An 18,763-nucleotide genomic window follows, 5' to 3' on the forward strand; every position below is an offset into this window, starting at 1 on the left:
AGTTTTTGTTCCTGCCACCTTCAGTGAGCACGATGGTGAGGGATGTAAACAAAAATCCACATCACTGATAAGTAAATAGCAACATCTTGGGGACAACTTATCTCCATAAAAACCAAAAAATGCCCTTTATTTGTCAACCAGTTGTTGGCGAAACATGCTGAGAAAAGTTATTTCTGTCCCATCCATCACAAAGGTAAACGTGAATTATTTTAACTGCTGCTGGGACTTAACCTAGAAATGTGAGCTTTGGTCAGATGGGATGAGTGTGGTGAGAGATAGCTCATCTAAAATATGGATTCAGACACTGGATTGATTTCCTGGTGAGCAATTACTTTATTCTTTCTGTTCTGTTCTGTTCTGTTTTGTTCTGTTCTGTTCTGTCCTTTACTTCTTCTGCTTTTCTGAGTAGCTCTGTATCACCAGTTCCTTTCAGCAGTGAAAACCACATCTCTGAGTTAAACAAAGTGGTTCAACTGAGCTAAAAATAGCATGAATACATGTACAGGTTTGTCCTGTGGAGGACCAAACTCTTCCTTTGAACTTTTTTGTGCATTTTCAGGCACATTGGTTATTTTGTTGAAAACTTTATTTGTTCATTAAGCCATTTATTTCTGTGTGTATTGTTAATTTAGGCAGATTTGGTCCTCCAAATCCCAGTGGAATAACAGGGAAGGGTAATGTGTAAAAAAATTTATTAAACACTTGATAGAAAAAACGCAATGGCAATGACAAAAAATTATAAGCCACTTTAGTTTTATTACAAAACTCTGATTTGCAAACAATGTTTTCTTTGTGTGTTTGCATAAGGAAGACCAACTTAGAGAACTTTATTTGAATAAGACTATGGAGAAAATAACAAAAAACAAGCAAAGTTCAGAAAACATTGCATTTCAGTAAAATGATTATGGACGTTTAAGAAAAAAAGTATACAAAATGGCTGGAATGTTTTGATTTTAGAAAGAAGAAGGTGTGGTTTAGTTTGAAGATCTGATGAAGGTCTCTTCTATGACGCATTTGCTTTGGATTCGGTCTTGCTCTCACTGAGACTGTTGGCAAGGTAGCCAATCATAGACAGGTATTCCTGGAAGCTGACTTTTCCGTCATTGTTCTCGTCCAGGCCCTGCTGCATCTCCTTAATGGCAGAAGAACTTTTTGTGTCCTGATGTATGGGATGCAAAGAAACAATCTGGGTTAAATGTGTTCAGCTACAAATTATGCATAACAGCAAGCAATTGTGTGTGTTCTCACCTCCATGACGTTACCGAGCTGTTTCTGAACCAGTTTCTGGAAGGATTTACTGTCGAGGCTCTCCTTCCCTTTGGCAGAACTAAGAAACGTTGTCACCATTGTCTTGATGGCTGACTCCATATCTCTAAAATTAGGAAAGACAAGGGCAGAAGAGGGCAGCTGAGTGTGGAGAAGTGACAAGGGAAGATATGGTCATGTCTTAGACTCCCAGACTCTAAAACAGTTTCCCTTTAGGGAGTTCTTAGGAATTGAATTAAAAAAGGTTATTTTTACAAAGCCTTGCAGAAGTATTCACACCCTTGAACTTTTTTTAGATTTTGTCACAATGAGCTCCAGCATATTTTATTAGATTTTAAGTGACAGACCAACACAATGAAAGAAAAATGATACATGGTTGGCAAAACGTTTTGCAAATAAGAATCTAAAACGTTTTGTGTGCAGCTTTATTTAGCCACCACTTACTGTGATACCTGTAAATAAAATCCACTGCAACCTGTTATCTTTAGGTAGGTAAGGTAAGGTAAGGTAAGGTAAGTTTATTTATATAGCGCTTTTCAGTAACAAGACATTCTAAGCGCTGTACATGAGGAAGAACAATTACAATACAATCACAAAGAAAATAAACACAGATAAAGACACAGAAAAACAAATCAAATGACACTAATAATCCTTGGGAGTAATAATAATTAATAATCCTTCCCAGTTTACTGGTAGAAATTGATTCCAAGCCACTCTTAATAATATAGCATCTTATGCTAAAAGAAGATGATAATATTGATAGTCTCATCATTCCTCCGAATTCTAACTAGGGAAGCTGAGTCACTGGTACAAAACAACTTTATTCCACATTTTCAGGTGATAATGATATATTGCTTTTACTGGTACTGAAGTTGAACTGAGTAATAACAGTCCATTGTAGTCTAATTAATTGTAGCAGCCACATTTTTAGCAAATAGTGTGTAATTTAATCTCAGTATAAATCAAGCTGTTCTGTAAAGCCTCAGGGATTTCTTTAGGAAACCTTAGTGAACAAACATTATCATGAAGATCAAGACACCACAGCAGAGAAGTTTAAAATAGGTCCACCAAAACTTAAAACACAAGTAAGAAGAAGCAGCCAAGAGACCCATAGTAACTGCAGCAGCTACAGAGACCCAGAGCACAGGTGGGACAATTTCTCAACAGTAAAACTATTACTTATGGGCTCAACAATTCTGGTGTTAAGGATATAATGGCAAAAAGAAAGCCATTGTTGAAAGAAATCTATAAGATGATTTGTAATTTGCCACAAGCCAAGTAGGGAAGACAGCAAACGTTTTAAAGAAGGTGCTCTGATACCAAAGCTAAACGTTTTGGTTTACAGGCAAAATACTATGTGTGACAAAAACACACCATTCTCACAATGAAACATGGTGGTAGCATCATGCTGTGTGGATTATTTTCCCCAGCACAGATTTTGAGGCTGATCAGTATTGATAGAAAGATAGATTAAGCTAAAAACAGGAAAATCCAGCAAGAAAAACTGTTAGCAGCTTTAAAAGACTTGAGACTGGGGTGGAGGTTCATCTTTCAGCAGGAGAACCACCCTAACCATACATCCAGAGTTGCAACAGAACAGTTTAGATCAGGGGTGTGCAATCCAGTGTCCTGCATGTTGTAGATGTTACCCTGCATGATCACCCCTGAATCACACGGACTGGTCATTAGCAGCTGTAATTCCACTGAAAGGTAGTTCTACAAAGCATTGAATCAGTGGGGGTTGAATTACAAATTTAACAAAATTTCATCATTCTGTATCTAATTATCTTTCAACTTTATAATATGCACTACTTTATGTTGGTCTGTCAGATAAAAAAAGCTTAATAAAATACACAATGTAGGACAGCTTTAAGGCTGAGAAATAGTTTTGCAGGGCATTGTGTTTTAAAGACTTTGTTATAATGGTTGTGGTTTTTCCACTAGACCTAAAATGTTTGATCTCTCACCTGCAAGAAACCAAGATCCTATCAGTAAATTGACATTAAAAGAACATCAGATGAGATGTAAAATAAAAAGAAAACTGAACCCACAAGACTCAATAATAAAGAGAAACACTGACAGACTTTTCATTTTCAACTTTTCATTCTGTACAGTTATACAATAATTTTTCATACTGCATGAATATTCTTAAATATTTTGTTTAGAACAACACAAAAGTAAAAAAAAAAAAACCCACCAAAATATATATATATATAAATAAGGGTTTATAAGCACAGAGGAGGAGGAGAGTGAACAAGTGGATATCAATGTCGTCTAAAGCTAATAGTGAAAGAAAAGGGTGAAATGAGGTGGGAGTCCCTGAAGGTAAAGACAAAGGAAGCAATGATCTCTGACAGCGGATATCTGATCCCAAAAAACACTCAAAGCCCTGAAAGTTTGGATTACTCCTCCCTAATACCTGTCTGCCGCAGCACACCCCCACACACTCTGCATCAACACATGACTCACTATCTGGTCAAGTACGATGTGAAACACATCACTTAACCGGTCAAGCAAAGAACCTCAACACAAATACTGTGGATTGCTCTTTTTGAAGGAATCCAAATCAATCATCGGATACCGAACTTTCCGTGAAACTGGAGATCCAAAACGCAGAAGATTTTGATCCACATTTGAACTGTTTTGCATACAATAACAATGATTCCAGCATGTCACTGCACTAAAAGCATGGGTGTCGCTAATTAGGATAATCATAATGGAATCTCATTTATCTCCTTCATGTTCAGGACCTTTGTGTTGCTCAAGTTGGTGCAACGTTGTGGTTTTCTGGGACTCCTGAGCAGACCAAATAAATTATTACCAACACCTGTGTTCCCTCCCCCTTTACCACAGTGACTAATAGCAGCTGAAAACAGGAGTTCCTTTTTCACAACACACTGCACAAACGAAGGCAGTAATGAGAAAACTCCAGCAAGACTGGTGACAGCAAATAAAAATGTATATTAAACCTCTGTGAACTTTACTTGTGAAGTTAAATAAAATCGGCATTCTACAGAAACAAGCAGGGGCACAAATCTGTCTTGTGCTACAAATGGAGTCTCTCTAATGTTAATTTATGGAAGTGACCTAAAACATCATCTGGTTCACCAAGCTACAAAGGAAACATAAAGAGACATTAGTTAAACTAATGAAACAGAATCATAACCATTTTCTGTTAACTGCTGATCAGTCTTTCAAATCGCATGAAGAAAATTTGCCTCATCTTTAGAAAAGAAATGCACGTGAACCTTTCTTAAAACATATCAGAACTCCAACTTGTGGATTTACAATGTAAACTATACCTTTAAGTACTATTAACATGAATATTTTAGGTGCATTAAGTAATTATCTTCCTGCAAACTGAAACTTTCTGCTGGTGCTCACTTCATGAAAAGGTAATTTTTCTCTAGATTTTAGTTACAGGTCAAAAAAGATATCTCTATCAAAGATATGAGCTGAAATTAAAAGAATCATAGGATGAAGTTCTCGCAGAGTAATCCAGATTTTTCATTTTTCCAACATTCCCATGTAGGCCATAATTCAAGCTCACCTATCTACAAAACCTCCTTTTGTATAACTTTCTTTCTTATCTAGGCGTTCGTTATACCCTACCACTGTTTATTATATCTGCCTTACGTTTCTATGGAATGCCAACATATGCTGCTTTAAGAAAATAACGCTCCAGGATCATCTTATTGCATATCTGATACATCGGAATACGTAATGTGATATTGCAGGTAAGCCAGAGTGCCACAGAGTTTTTGGACATATTAAGAATTCCTTGGTCTGAAGTACCCTATATACTGCAAGTTTGTGTCAGTGCTACAGAAGTTACATAAATGACAGGCAAATGTTGCAGCAATGACACAGCAACAACATAACTTAAGCTCATGCCACACTATGGAGACAATCTGTCTGCACCAATGAAGATTCACTTACCTCTGCCTGTCAAATGCTTAAAATGTCTGATATGGTGGGGGACCTGGTCTTATTATCTGATTAATTCTGTAAATAATTATTTGACCTCTTGGAGGTATTCAGATTGTGTATGAAGCATTTAACTCTCAAGCCGATATTGTCAGTTTGAGAAAAGGTATAAAAAAAAAAAAACTAACATCATGACAAAAAGTAACTAACTTTGTGCTTACAAAGTAACACACTAAATCTTTAAACCCTTCATCCCAATACACATTGTAGACAACAGGGGGACATCCTAAACAGTGTGTATATATCAAATACTTGACAAGGTTCGATGTTTCACAAAATGTGACAAAGTTGACAAAATAAAGTCAAGTCAAGTTTATTTATATAGCGCTTTTCAGCAACAAGGCACTCAAAGCGCTGAAAAATAAAGACGATTTTGTGCAGCATCAAGTCCTGTGAGGTCTTAGAAGTATGTGTGTTGCTTTTGATGTGTTCCCTTTCTGAATAGTGCACCTACACAGGGATCAGATTTGTGGAATTTCAGAGCTGTGTCATGACCACCTACATTACTTTGCAGTCACGTCACCATCTCGTTTAAATAATTTTTTTCATCAGCTGACCATCTTGGTATTAAGTATTAATGCTGTCAGTACCTCCAAGTAGTTTGACAATTATTATCCTTTTTAAGGTGCCAGTTCAAGCATCTCGCAAGCCGAGGTGAGTAAAGCGTTTTCTTTCAGTTTCTTATTTGAGTCTACAATTCTGTAGCGGGGGTGCATATGTGTGGTTTACATGGAGTGTGAGACAAGCTGGCCTCATGTTGAGACTTTTGACACATCCTAAAAAAGGTTTTGGGGCAGCGTGACTTAGCTGGTGATCAAAGTCTGTTTGCTACAGTGTTAAATGCCTAGCACCGTCCGTTCCAACATCACTCAAACAAAAGGCAGATATGCAATTCACATTCTTAACAAACAAGCATTTTTCTTTAATTAAAAACTAATACACACAAAATTGACTCCTGAAGTCAATGAATTTCGTTGTGCTACATTTTATTTAGGCCCTTAAGACTACAGACACCTGAACAAAAATGCAAGCCAGACTTTTCAGGTTTAAAACATTTAAAAACCACTTCTTATTTTCATACAATTGCAAAAATGTGCTCTTCTTTTCTTGGGCTATTATCAAAATACCTTGAAGTTTGTGGCTGTAATGTGAAAAAATGTAGAAAAGTTCAAGTAGTGTGAATATTTTTGCAAGGCTCTGAGTGGAGGTTTTCTCATCTGATGTTGTACTTAAATAAAATCAGGATTTTTATGATTATGAAATTATGCTTTGGAACAATTACATTTTCAAAAATGTGATAACAGGGGCATATTCATTTCAACTATAAATGTTTTCTGACAGAAAAAAAAGAAATCTTGGAAAATAGAAAAAAAAATTATAACTACTGAACGTGAACCAGTTCATTTTAGGATGGTTAATGTGGTTCAGCCTTGTTCAACTGGTGAACTATGAGCATTACTTCAGTTTTAATCTTTGTAAAATGAACCTTAAACTAATTGTTGCACAACACCGGCCTGGAAAAATGTTGCAGACACTTGAGTCGAGTTGATCAGTATCAGCAGAGTGAAGAGCTCTGCAAGATTTCCAGTGTGTATAGGAAACTACCCAGAAGCCGCGGCGGCCACAGTATGGCTGATGGTGACGGATGCCTGGGGCAACAGTACAGAGAGTAACTGTAGAAGCTGCTAGATCTCCTATCTGACACAGATGCCACACCTTAATACTTGCACTACACCTACAGTGACATACAGATACACAAACACAAAGACAATAACACACTCACAAACACACATCTATCATTAGAAGGTCAGCTTGGACTTCTGCTGCATTAACCTAATTAGCAGGCAGCATCCAAACCCTGGGTTTAGTTTCACGTCGACACACAATGCGCACACAGCTAACCAACCAGCAAGTAAAGATCTATCATCAGCATGCTGCTCATTATTATTTGATAGGCTGCTATGATTGTCTCAACACCTTCCTTACATTCTTCACAAGCCAAACAGCAAAGATGAATACACACAATGCGTATCTGCAATGGTGCAAATAAATATGTCTAGCACACCACCTTTCATTAGTGTCTGATTTCAGCATGATGGGAAAAATTTAACAGTAAGAAGCTTTGAGTCAATGTGCAGGATGAGAAAAATAAGGAAAGAGAGGAAATGTTGGGAGCAAAAGGTGGCCTGCATGGCCGCTGTTTGTTCTGAATGCATGAGGGGGAATTCTGAAGGTTCCCCTCGGCACACATTCGCTCCGATTCAGAGTGCACAGAGATCAGAATGACTCACATGGAATGAATGCTTGTGTGAAGCTATGCTCATTGTTTAATTTGTGCCACGGATTCTGTTTATGGGGAGTTTGACTCTTTTGTGTTGGTTTAGTGGAAATTTGCAGCACATTTTAGTTTAGAGATTTAAGTCCCTATGTGAACTCAGACTGGCAGTATATAGCTTTCCTACTGTCAAAAACATATTTTAGAGTCACAGAGTTTTGGAATGTCTCTGTTTCTTGCTGTAACTGATGGATCCATGAGTCATGCGCCCATTACTGACATCAACTTCAAAGATCCTCACTTCAAAAATTCCAAACTATCCCTTTAACTTCAGTAAAATTAAGTAATGGGCACTAACTGTCCGTTTATAAACCACACCAGGGCTCCACGACTTTAGGAGAACATGTTGTGATATATTGCTGAATATTGAAATAACCCACATTTTCCAGATTTTTTTCTTTCTTTTCCTTTATTACAATGTCCGGACAAATTTGTGAGCATCCATCTTCACTTAAATAAACATCAAGTATATCGAGCTGTAAAAGCCTTACTAGCAGGTCAACTGTATTGTTGGAATGCAGAAACAGCATGTAGGGCACTGGAAATTTAATACACTACCAAATACTGCAGCCAGGCAGTCCTGTGTGATTGTGTTAATGATGTCCATGTGACTGATCATTGCTGTTTATCTTTTTTTTTATGCAGCATTAGTGGTCTTTATTTTTCTCTGTTTTTACGACGGTAAGCCGACAAGAAAGGGGTGGAGAAGGTTGCCTAGGTCAAGAGTCAAACCTGCAAAGGCTGCGTAGAGGACTGAAGGCTCTGAATGTGGGACGTGCATTTTGCCCCTGCACCACCCCTGCGCCCCATTGCTGTGTATCTCTTAACCATTTGGACTCAAAGCCGGCTAAACGTAAAAGAGAGTTATTATTCAGAATGTTGTCAGAGAAAGCATTTGTACATCAATCGCTTCATAACTTTGTTTCTAGCTCTCCACTTTCTAAGTCTCTGAATGTGTTTGATCCAGTGACTGACACTTCATCCTTACTTGAAAAATTAAAATATCTACCTGCCCAAACAGCATTCTCCCTGTGTTGTTGTTTAAAAAGATTTTTCCTGCTATTTGTCCTTGTATTACAGAAATCTGCAATACTTCACTCTTAACAGGTGTGGTTCCAAGGTCTTTCAAGCCATTATTAAAAAAGTGCAATTTGGATCCTATAGAGCTTAAAAATTACAGGCCTGTCTCAAATATCCCTTTTATGTCAAAACTTCTTGAAAAAAAGGTGGCAGAACAGTGAATTTATTTTATGGAAAAACATTAGATCTTTGACAAATTGTAGTCAGGTTTTTGTAAGCTCAGCTCCACAGAAACTGTTTTATTCAAAGTTTCTAAAGACAGTTTCATGTCGGCTGACTCCAGAGCATCCACAGTAATGGATCTTCTGGATCTTATATCTGCTTTTGACACTGTTGATTGCAGTAATTTGATTAATAGGGTCTAAGATGTAATCGGTCTGTCAGCTGTGGCTCCACAGTGGTTTAACTCCTATCTTTCTGACAAAACATTTAGTGTTTTTACAAACCAGATTGTCAGACTTCAGCAGCCTGCCATGTGGAGTACCACAGGGCTCAGTCTTAGGACTTTTTCTGTTTGTTTTGTATATTTTCCCCCTAGGTCAAATAATCAGGCAGTTTTCTGACATGTTTTATCATTCTATGCTGATGACATTCGGGTATATTGTTCTTTTAAGCCAACTGAATATTCAAAGTTGTCCTTCTTGATAAACTGTATTAGTAGTATCAAACAGTGGTTCTGTTACAACCAATTGCAGGTGAACACTGTTAAGACTGAAACACTAATTACTGCCCCTGAAAATAACTGAAATCAGGCAATATCTTGGTCTGTTGGCCTCTTCTGTCAAACCAAAACATCAGAAACATTGGTATTATTTTTGAGTCTGACATGTCATTGGAGAGCAATTCTAGGGGAATTAATCATAAATATTTCTAAGTACTGAACTCTCTGAACATCTCATCTCTGAACGTCTCGTCTTGATTATTGACGAAGAAAGATCTTGACCGTATCCAGTCAGTTCAGAATGTTGCTCCAAGGCTTTTAATCAACACACAAGAGCCAGCACTTTACTCCAGTTTTAATCACTACACAGGCTACCAGAACATTTCAGACCTCATTTTAAAGTTTTTAGTCCTCACTTTGAAAGCCCTGTGTGGTCACGCCCCAATCTCTGACCTTCTAGAGCCCTACACCTCGTCTTGTAGTGTGAGATCTTCCAGTGAAAGGCTGTTAATGGTTTCTCGAACACATTTTAAGACCAGAAGGGATAAATCCTTCTGGTCTTAAAATGTGTGTTCTGGTAAAATGGTCTTCTGGTTGAGCTGTGGCCCCCGGATTGTGGAATGTGTTGCGTTTATGCTTTATTATAAAGCATTCTGTAGTTTTTGATCTGTGAAAGGTGCTATATAAATAAAGCTTATGCAGTCTTACTTACATAACACTGCGATTTGATATGTCATGCAACTCTAATTTACATCAGAAGTGTTCAATTTCTACAGACCTCTGTATTAGATGATAATTTGATGGTTTGTTATATTTGTATTTAGAATGTGTGAAATTAGAATTTACAGTAGCAATAATATCCAGACATGAATGTGCTAACCGGTACCAACATTCAGTGTAAAATGAAGCTAAGTAGTTTTTCACAATTATTCTAAAATCTTACCTTATTCTTTACATTCAGTCTGAACTGATTTGTTGTTCGCTGATTGATGTAATATAGTCATATTAGTAGCTCATAAAAATACACAATGAAATGATTGTGCACCAGCTGTGCACCAGCTGATGGCTTAATGTGTACATTGGTTACCACGTTCAAACTAGTTCAGTGAGTTGTGCAGGCCAACCTTGCGCACACATTAGCAGCCCCACCGAATAGACACATAGATGATAGTTTATTGTCATCGCATGCATTAGGCAATATAATGACATTATGTTGCAGTATGTCAGACAACAAAACACAGTGCAAAAGTATCTTAAAGATATAAACTTATATAAACAATAAAAAAGTAGTAATAAATAAAATAATAGGGCAAACTGAATGAAAAATGTACTTTTACTCGGATAGTTTTCTCTGAAGGTTTTCCAAACAGTAACCCCTATTTAAAACAACAATTTTCCAGTTGAGCTGATCGATGCGGTGTCTGTTCAGCTCCACCCCGCTCAGGTTTGCTCCAACAAGGTGTGACTGCCCCGCTTCCTCCCTGTCATCGGTCAGGTCACTGTTCTCCTCCGCGTCATTAACTACACCAGACCGAGGCTATACGGGTTTCAGTGCCGGGATCTTATCAAAAACTAAATAATTCCGACTGATAACTCGCATCTACACTGATGACTGTATGAGATGGGCGCATGTGTGCCAAAAAAAAAAAAACTGTTGTTGGTAATGCTGCACGTAGTAGAGATGTTGTAGGGTGTTTCTCATTTAAATGTATCCCCAGTTAATCTTGACAATTTGTCAAGCGACTGAAAGAAGAAGTGACACACAGACAGCAGGTAAATAAATAAAAAAGGGTGAGTGGAGAGTCCGGTTTCTGGGGAAGTGTAAATAAATTGGAGTTGAATTACTAACAAGGGGAAACCGACCCTCGCTGTCACCACAACTGACACTCCCAAGGCGTATGGCAAAAGCTTATCTTGTATTTATAAAAGAAAAAAACGCAGCTTGGACTCTCCGGAAAGTCGCTCTGGTTAGAAAAAGTTTTGCGCACAGTGAAAATCCAAGAGAAAGCAAGACTCACCTACAGTACAGGGAACAAAAAGTGATCAGAAACTCTCAGCAGCTGCTCTCTTTCCTTCTTCCAGATCCTCCTCACCAGATTAACCAACAGCACATATCTTTTCCGTGATTTAACCTCCTCTCCAGCCAACTTTTTTCTTTTTTTTCGTTGTCACAGGGCGTGTGCCTGAGAGAGGAGGAATGTGGAAAGAGGCGCAGCTTGAACTCTGTTTCAAGCAACATTTTCTTCGGAAAAAAACTCTTTTATTTAATGGATAATTCTCTGCCTTATAAATCCAAGAATAACAAAATTATTTTGATAACTACACATTTATTTATATGTAAGACCAAGTGCGCGCTCATGTTTGAGTGCGCGCACAGACGTTGTCCGAGCAACACCCTGAAACTTGAAATAAGAGATCGCACATGCATTAAGTTTATTTATGTGGATTTTATGGAAGAGTTTTAAAGGTTGAAATCCTGCAACTACTCCGGCCAGCACCACACCTCTGTATGAGTCCCGAAGAGGGAGGTGATATTTTCCAGAAATCAACCGAGCCAAGACCGCTCACACACAGCTTTTTTTAGACAATGCATTCCCACCCAGCAGCTTTAATGACTGGCTTGTGAGCACATGTAGCTGGGAGTGAGTGTGTGTTGAGAAATGGCAAGGGCTGGTTCTGATACAACAGTAACTCTTTCAGTAACGGTTCATGAGATGATAGATAGATAGATAGATAGATAGATAGATAGATAGATAGATAGATAGATAGATAGATAGATAGATAGATAGATAGATAGATAGATAGATAGATAGATAGATAGATAGATAGATAGATAGATAGATAGATAGATAGATAGATAGATAGATAGATAGATAGATAGATAGATAGATAGATAGATAGATAGATAGATAGATAGATAGATAGATAGATAGATAGAGTGGGTATGAAATATTAAACATTTAAACTTTGGTAACAAATCTCATGCCATTTTACCGAAGATGTCGCTTCAGTCAACCATAACTAGTAATTTGTTCTGCAGAGAACAGCAAACGGCGTGTTCATGATATATTATGAACGAATATCTCAACTTGGTAAAAGTTTATGGACATGGTTTTTGTGTTGAAGAATGAATTTAAGTTTGTATCCAGCTGTAACCAGTTTTGCCACAGAGCTAAAGCTAATGTCAAACATGCTAGTCAGGCTCACTGCTTGACTATAAAACAGTCTTTGCAAATAAATTGCACGTTTTAGCTGTCTTCACTCAGGAAAATGTTTATGTGCTACCTAAAAGTTTGCATCCAGTTTTAGCTAGTTTAGCAACATTTAGCTTATTTTAAAGTCAAACTTGCTAGGCAGCAGAGCCACCTAGCCCTGAGGAACATATGGCCAATGGACTGCCCATCTTAGCTGTGGTTGTTAGGGTGACATTTAACATTCTACCTTGTTGTACAGATTTAAAAACTTTGTATCCAACTTTAACTAGTTTATCAAATTTGTTAATCATAAAGTCAAACTTTCTAACAAGTTGAGCTTCTTAGCCCTGAAACTGTCATTCACATTTCACCTTGTTAGAATACTGTAGATTTTATTAGTTTGCTACAATTTGTTTTTGTCTTAATCACCAACCAATTATTATTTTTGTTTCTTTTTAACATGGGAGGAAAAACAAAATGAACAAAATGATCCTAAGTAAGATCATTTTGTGTCTTTCAGCTTTACGTATTTTCTACAAAGAAATATAATATAATATAATATAATATATATATATATATATGGGATGATGGTACATTTGTTTATATATATATATATATATATATATATATATATATAAACAAATGTACCATCATCCCATCCAAATCAATCTTAATGAGTAAATTTAAATAAAACATTTTGTTTTATTAGTGTATTTAGGAGACGGATTGCATTCTTCAGCAGAGGAAACTGACTGAGGTGATTTCCATTTTGAAGCATTTGAGTTTTCTTCATATATGGTACACAGAAGGTTTAATAGCAAACAGTAAACAAAAAAAGAACAGAGTATTTAAAAACACTCTATTGGCTGCATCCCCCATGCTTGCTTGCAAGATGTCCAATCAGCTGCCAGAACTCCAGGAAGCTGAGCTCTCCATCATTGTTTTTGTCCAATGAACTCATGCGCTGGTCAATGGCAGCGGAGTCACCAGCATTCTGCAGGAAAAACAGGAAACCATATGTGTGAGACACTACAAAAAAAAAACCCCTGAAAGCCAACAGATCCTGTAAAGTCTCACCAGGGGTGAAAAAGTTTCAGTGGCAAGGCAATGCCATTGAGACAGGCAATCATGGTGAGAAATAGCTTTAAACATGCATCAGCAGAGCTGGTTTGGCACTCGATTCCCTGGTTCTGTCACCACCTTGTGGCTGCGGTGGATGATCTCAGCTGTGCACGCAAAGAGAAAACTCCTGGAATGTTCCGCACTTGGAAAAGGCAGCCCTGTATCCTCTGTTACGCCTCATAAAGAGCTACTTTCTGCCAGTGTGTTTTCTTGCAAGCAACAGAATCACACAAAGCCTTAAAGCGTGAGTGCCTACAATGAGCGGGGCTAATCCTTTCTTTGTGTGCAATTCATTGTTTTGTTGGTTTTTTTTAAGACAACTTCTCCTCACTTTTCCTTTTTAGAATTTGCACAACATTGCATACACAGTTATGGCTGTGATTCACATAACTGAGAGACATCTAACAATTATCATAGCTTAGCAAACAGACGCCAATAGAGCAGTCAGATGATACCATTATGACCTGTCTTTCCCACCATGAAATAACTCATGTGATTTATTTTATTTTAATAAACTGCTAAGTACAGTTAATGTTAAACATACATGCAGATGGACACATTTGAAGAATGAGATCATTATTAAAGCAATTCCTCAAATATTACAGTAGATGTAGTGTTTAAAAGCACACATGGGCTAAATACAGCTCGCAGGGAAGAAGAGGTCCTGTGATCATCTCTATCCAGAGCTCACTGCCCTTGAGGAAAAAATAAATAAAATAAAAGTGAAAATAAAAGGCATTGTTGTATCAGTGAAGTTAAATATGTTGTAAATAAAAATTCTTAAATATCTGTTTTAAAGCATTTTGGCTTAGAAGTTTAATTTGCCATTTTCTTAAGGAGCAGAACCCTATTCCAAACTACACACTTGAGAAATATTCAATTATTTGAACATGGGTTTACATCTGCATATTCAGTCAGCTCACAAACATCAATTCAATTCAATTCAATTTTATTTCTACAGCACCATTTCACAACACATGTCGTCTCAAGGCACTTCACAAAGGGTTTGGAATGGTGCGGGGTTGTTGGGGAGGATAGATTAAACTACTGAGTGTTAGAGTTTGGCCATTTTAGAATAGGCTATGTGAAGGGGTACTAAGTAAAATAATAAACTGATAACGTTTGTCCATCTACAGCCCACTGGTGGCCATTGTTATACTAAAAACCACAAGGATTAGGGGTAGCTCTCTCTGTCAGACTGATTATAACCATTGGAAAAGAAAAGGGACAAAATACATCTTAATCTAAGCAGGTCCAACAAGGCTGAAAAAAACATTTAAATACATCATTACATCTCAGCAGTACGTCAGTTTGTTACTGCTTCTCTCCTACCTTGACAAAGTTGGCGAGCTCTGATTTGAGCAGTTTTTGAAACTCATTCCTGCTCAGCGTGTCAAAGGAACCATTTCTACCAGTGGTTATGGGCATAAAGTCAAACAGATGGATCTGTATTTTGGGAAATTATTTGAAAAAAGAAGGGAAATGCTCTCAGTGGTAATAAAAAAACATTTTGAAAACTAACAAAAGATACTCTGCAGAGTATTTTTTGTTAAGTTAGGTTAAAGATGAATGTTTGTATCTATAAAACAGAAACGTACCTCCCCAGGTGTGTGTTTGAGTTTAGGTGTGTTGCAACAAAGCTACTCCGTATTTTTAAATCCAAACTCTCCTTGTAAAGTTAAGTCATTGCCTTATAACCTTTTTTCCATCGATAATTCATTTCCCGTACTGTACAACTAAAATGTGGAACTACTCTTCGTTTCTTGGAGTTCTTAATTATGTGTTGTGTTATGAACCCTCAGAAACATGATGTTTTGCACACAGTCCACAGTTTGACCAAGAGTTCTGCTGAAAGTTTTCATTGTGACAGATTATGTTCCTGAGATTGTTAAACCATGTCCAAATGCAAGGTTTATGATGCTGAAGCTGTTATGATGAATTGTTCATTTAGATACATGCTTGTACAAGTTAAATAATGCTTTTTGACATAATGATTTTATTCTGCTAGTTGTGAACTCAGCAGCCTTTTGAAACGATTCTTACCTAATTCATCATCAACCTTTAAATAGAGATTATAAACTTTGAATCTGCACTTGTCTGTTTATTTTAGAATGATGCAATTGTTCTAAAAAAAGATCCTCCAGCCATGAGGATATCATCTAGTGTTTTGAATCTGTATCTTCCTGAAAGCTTCAACAATAAGATTTGACAACATAGTGGAATTTATTTCAGCCTATATTGTGTAACATCCCTCCAACTCACACAAGGGCCGTGTTTGTGGCCTCAAAGACCCTATTAGTGTGATTATTCTGATTCTGATTATTATAAGCATGTTATAAGCCCACGTTCAGCACTGAAAACTCTTTTGGGTGAGAAGTAAATTTCTTCAAGGAACAAGAGAAGAAGTCCAGGACTTTGAGCCCTGGATAACTGAGAATCTACACCAACTTATGGCCTAGAGGAATGCTTTCAGAATAATTATTTACACCTATATGTGAAATATTTATTCTATGATGGAACTGACATTTTGCAATACAGACTAACTTGTTTTTTGATAAAGTTGCAGTATTATTCATTATTAAATTAGGGTTAAAATTATTAAATTATGGGTTAAATAAACAAAAATGTGTGCAAATAAATAGCAAAGTTTTTAAAGAAATTTTGCTCAGGTAAACAAGTTTTTTTTTATATCCACAAAACTGAGCAGAATGCAACAAAAGAAACCAAAGTGGTTTTTCACTCCTGAACATATAATTTGTGCCACAGAAACTGTTGAGAAGGAGACTCTTGGGTTTCGCCTGAGAAAAGAGGATGTGCACAAATGGCATATTAGAGAAGTACTTAGTCCTAACAAGCACATTGGTTTTATCATCCACATATCCTTAAACACTGCTTTCAAGTCTCAGGGGCATGGCTGCTACACAAACATGTAGATCTATATCACTTTTTACCTAAAATAGCAGTGTACATCCCTACTTGCATTCCCAGAACGGCTGTAGAGGAAGAGGAGAGCGGCAGCTAACAAAACTAAATGGTTCATCAACATATTTCCACTGGGAAAAGATAAGAGCTGCTTTGTAGTTAAAATTTTCCAGCTGGACCTGAATCTGACTTTAGAGAATTCTTTGAAAATTTTAACTGCATAACTTTGCAGGGCTGCACGGTGGCACAGTTGGTAGCACTGTTGCCTTGCAGCAAGAAGGTCCTGGGTTCAATTCCCGGCCTGGGGTCTTTCTGCATGGAGTTTGCATGTTCTCCCCGTGCATGCGTGGGTTCTCACCGGGTACTCCAGCTTCCTCCCACAGTCCAAAGACATGCCTGTTAGGTTAATTGGTAACTCTAAATTGCCCTTAGGTGCATGAATGAGTGTGTGCATGGTTGTGTGTTGCCCTGCGATGGACTGGCGACCTGTCCAGGGTGTACCCTGCCTCTCGCCCATAGACTGCTGGAGACAGGCACCAGCTCCCCCGTGACCCACTATGGAATAAGCGGTAGAAACTGACTGACTGACTTTGCAAAGATATTCATGTTCTTTAAATTTTTCCCCCTCAAGTTTCTGTGAAGGCGTCAGAAGCTTTTTAGAGAACTTTGGAAAACAAACAGCATAGTGAATACAAAGGAAAACATCAGGCAGGTCAGGGAGAAAGCTGTGAAGACATTTGAACCAGGAAAAGGGTATAAAACAATATCCCAAGCTTTAACCATCCCACAGAGTTCTGTTCAATCTATCATCTGAAAATCGAAAGAGCACTGCACAACTGCAAACCTACCAGCTATTGGTCATGGACTCCATAGATCCAGCCTTTATGGAAGAGTGTAAAGAACACCTAATGTTTTAAGAGATACACAGGAAGACCTGTTGTTACTTTTTGACCAACATGCAAAATCGAACACTGTACATCAATATGAACACACCATCCCTCACTTTGAAACATGACGGTAGCGGCATTATGCTGTGTGGATGTTCTTTTTTTCAAGAGGGAAAAGGAAATTGGTGAGAATTGATAGGAAGATGGGTGGAGCTAAATACATGCAATCCTGGAAGAAAACCTTTTGGAGATGGCAAAAGATTGAGACTGAACTTGGGCTACTTTGCAAAAAAATGGGTAAACAAATCTGTTTATGCACAAATGTTTGTGCAAAGAGAAACATACCATTGCTCTAAAAGGGTGTTCTATATTAACTCAAGCTCAAGAACAGCATACAAATGCACTCTGCTCAAGTTTGTAAGGAAAAAAAAAAGAAAATCATATATCATTTTCCTTTTACTTTACAGTTACACGTGACTTTGTGTTGCTCCTGCACATACATTACCTCTAAAACACATGGTTGTAATATAAACAAAATGGGGAAAAAGTACAAGGGGGGTGCATACTTTTGCAAAGCACTAAAAAGTCCTAATGGGACATGGGTGGGCTCATTCACACACAATGGGAAATCAATAGTTAACCTGACACGTGCTGCTGATATGAGTGGAAACCAGAGTAACTGGAGCAGAACACAAAAAGTCCACAGCTGATGTTAGAAAATCTGTGATGCAACACTGTCCACTATCCCACTATTGGTGTGATTAGAAACAACTAATATCTTCATGAATTATGGTGAAACCTCAACATTTACCAGAGGAAACATTTCACATAATCCCGACAGTACAATAATCAACAGGCCAAACATTTCCTCTAACTGAATAACATGCAGTCTGGTTTCTTCTTCCTTCTTTCACAATATTTTTTAAATCCCTGCAACCATCCACCAGAGTATTTTCTCACGCGTCTTAACACACCTAAGTTGAAAAACCCAGCTGGCTAGCGGGAACCCTCACTAAATATTTCCTCCAGCAGACCTGTAAAATCATCTGATGACTTTTAAACCTACATTTCTGTGGAGAAACGCCTCAATTCTGAAACACAGAAATGTCCCTTCTCTAAACTGCTCACTTCAGGTCTGTTCGGATTAAAGCCTCACCTTGGCCAATGTTAACGAGTCCTCCATTATCAGAACACAACAAGGGTGTACTTGGCAGGCCAGCAAGGATGCAGTCTTCTGTGTATAGCAAATACGCTGAGTCAGGAATTGTTGAACGGTCACAGAGGCGAGAAGGAAAGGTCACACAATTGA

General features: G+C 37.7%; 1 protein-coding gene across 1 annotated transcript; it reads right to left on the minus strand.

The window, feature by feature from the left end:
• Nucleotides 1–736: 736 nt before the first annotated feature.
• On the minus strand, nt 737–11,502 carry si:ch211-105c13.3 (uncharacterized protein LOC325758 homolog). The gene is made up of 3 exons (XM_047356872.1): nt 11,348–11,502; nt 1,249–1,372; nt 737–1,159 (listed from the first exon to the last, which is right to left on the minus strand). The coding sequence occupies exons 2-3, from the start codon at nt 1,366–1,368 to the stop codon at nt 1,004–1,006; spliced, it is 276 nt and encodes a 91-aa protein (XP_047212828.1). The 5' UTR covers nt 1,369–1,372; nt 11,348–11,502; the 3' UTR covers nt 737–1,003.
• Nucleotides 11,503–18,763: the final 7,261 nt, after the last annotated feature.

This window comes from Girardinichthys multiradiatus, chromosome 3, assembly GCF_021462225.1.
Source record: "Girardinichthys multiradiatus isolate DD_20200921_A chromosome 3, DD_fGirMul_XY1, whole genome shotgun sequence".
Taxonomy (NCBI): domain Eukaryota; kingdom Metazoa; phylum Chordata; class Actinopteri; order Cyprinodontiformes; family Goodeidae; genus Girardinichthys; species Girardinichthys multiradiatus.

Excerpts from the sequence above, each read along its gene's own strand:
- si:ch211-105c13.3 (XM_047356872.1), bottom strand. The coding sequence starts at position 1,368 with ATGGAGTCAGCCATCAAGACAATGGTGACAACGTTTCTTAGTTCTGCC. Across the intron at positions 1,160-1,248 it reads AGCTCGGTAACGTCATGGAG|GACACAAAAAGTTCTTCTGC; the intron begins GTGAGAACACAC and ends CCCATACATCAG.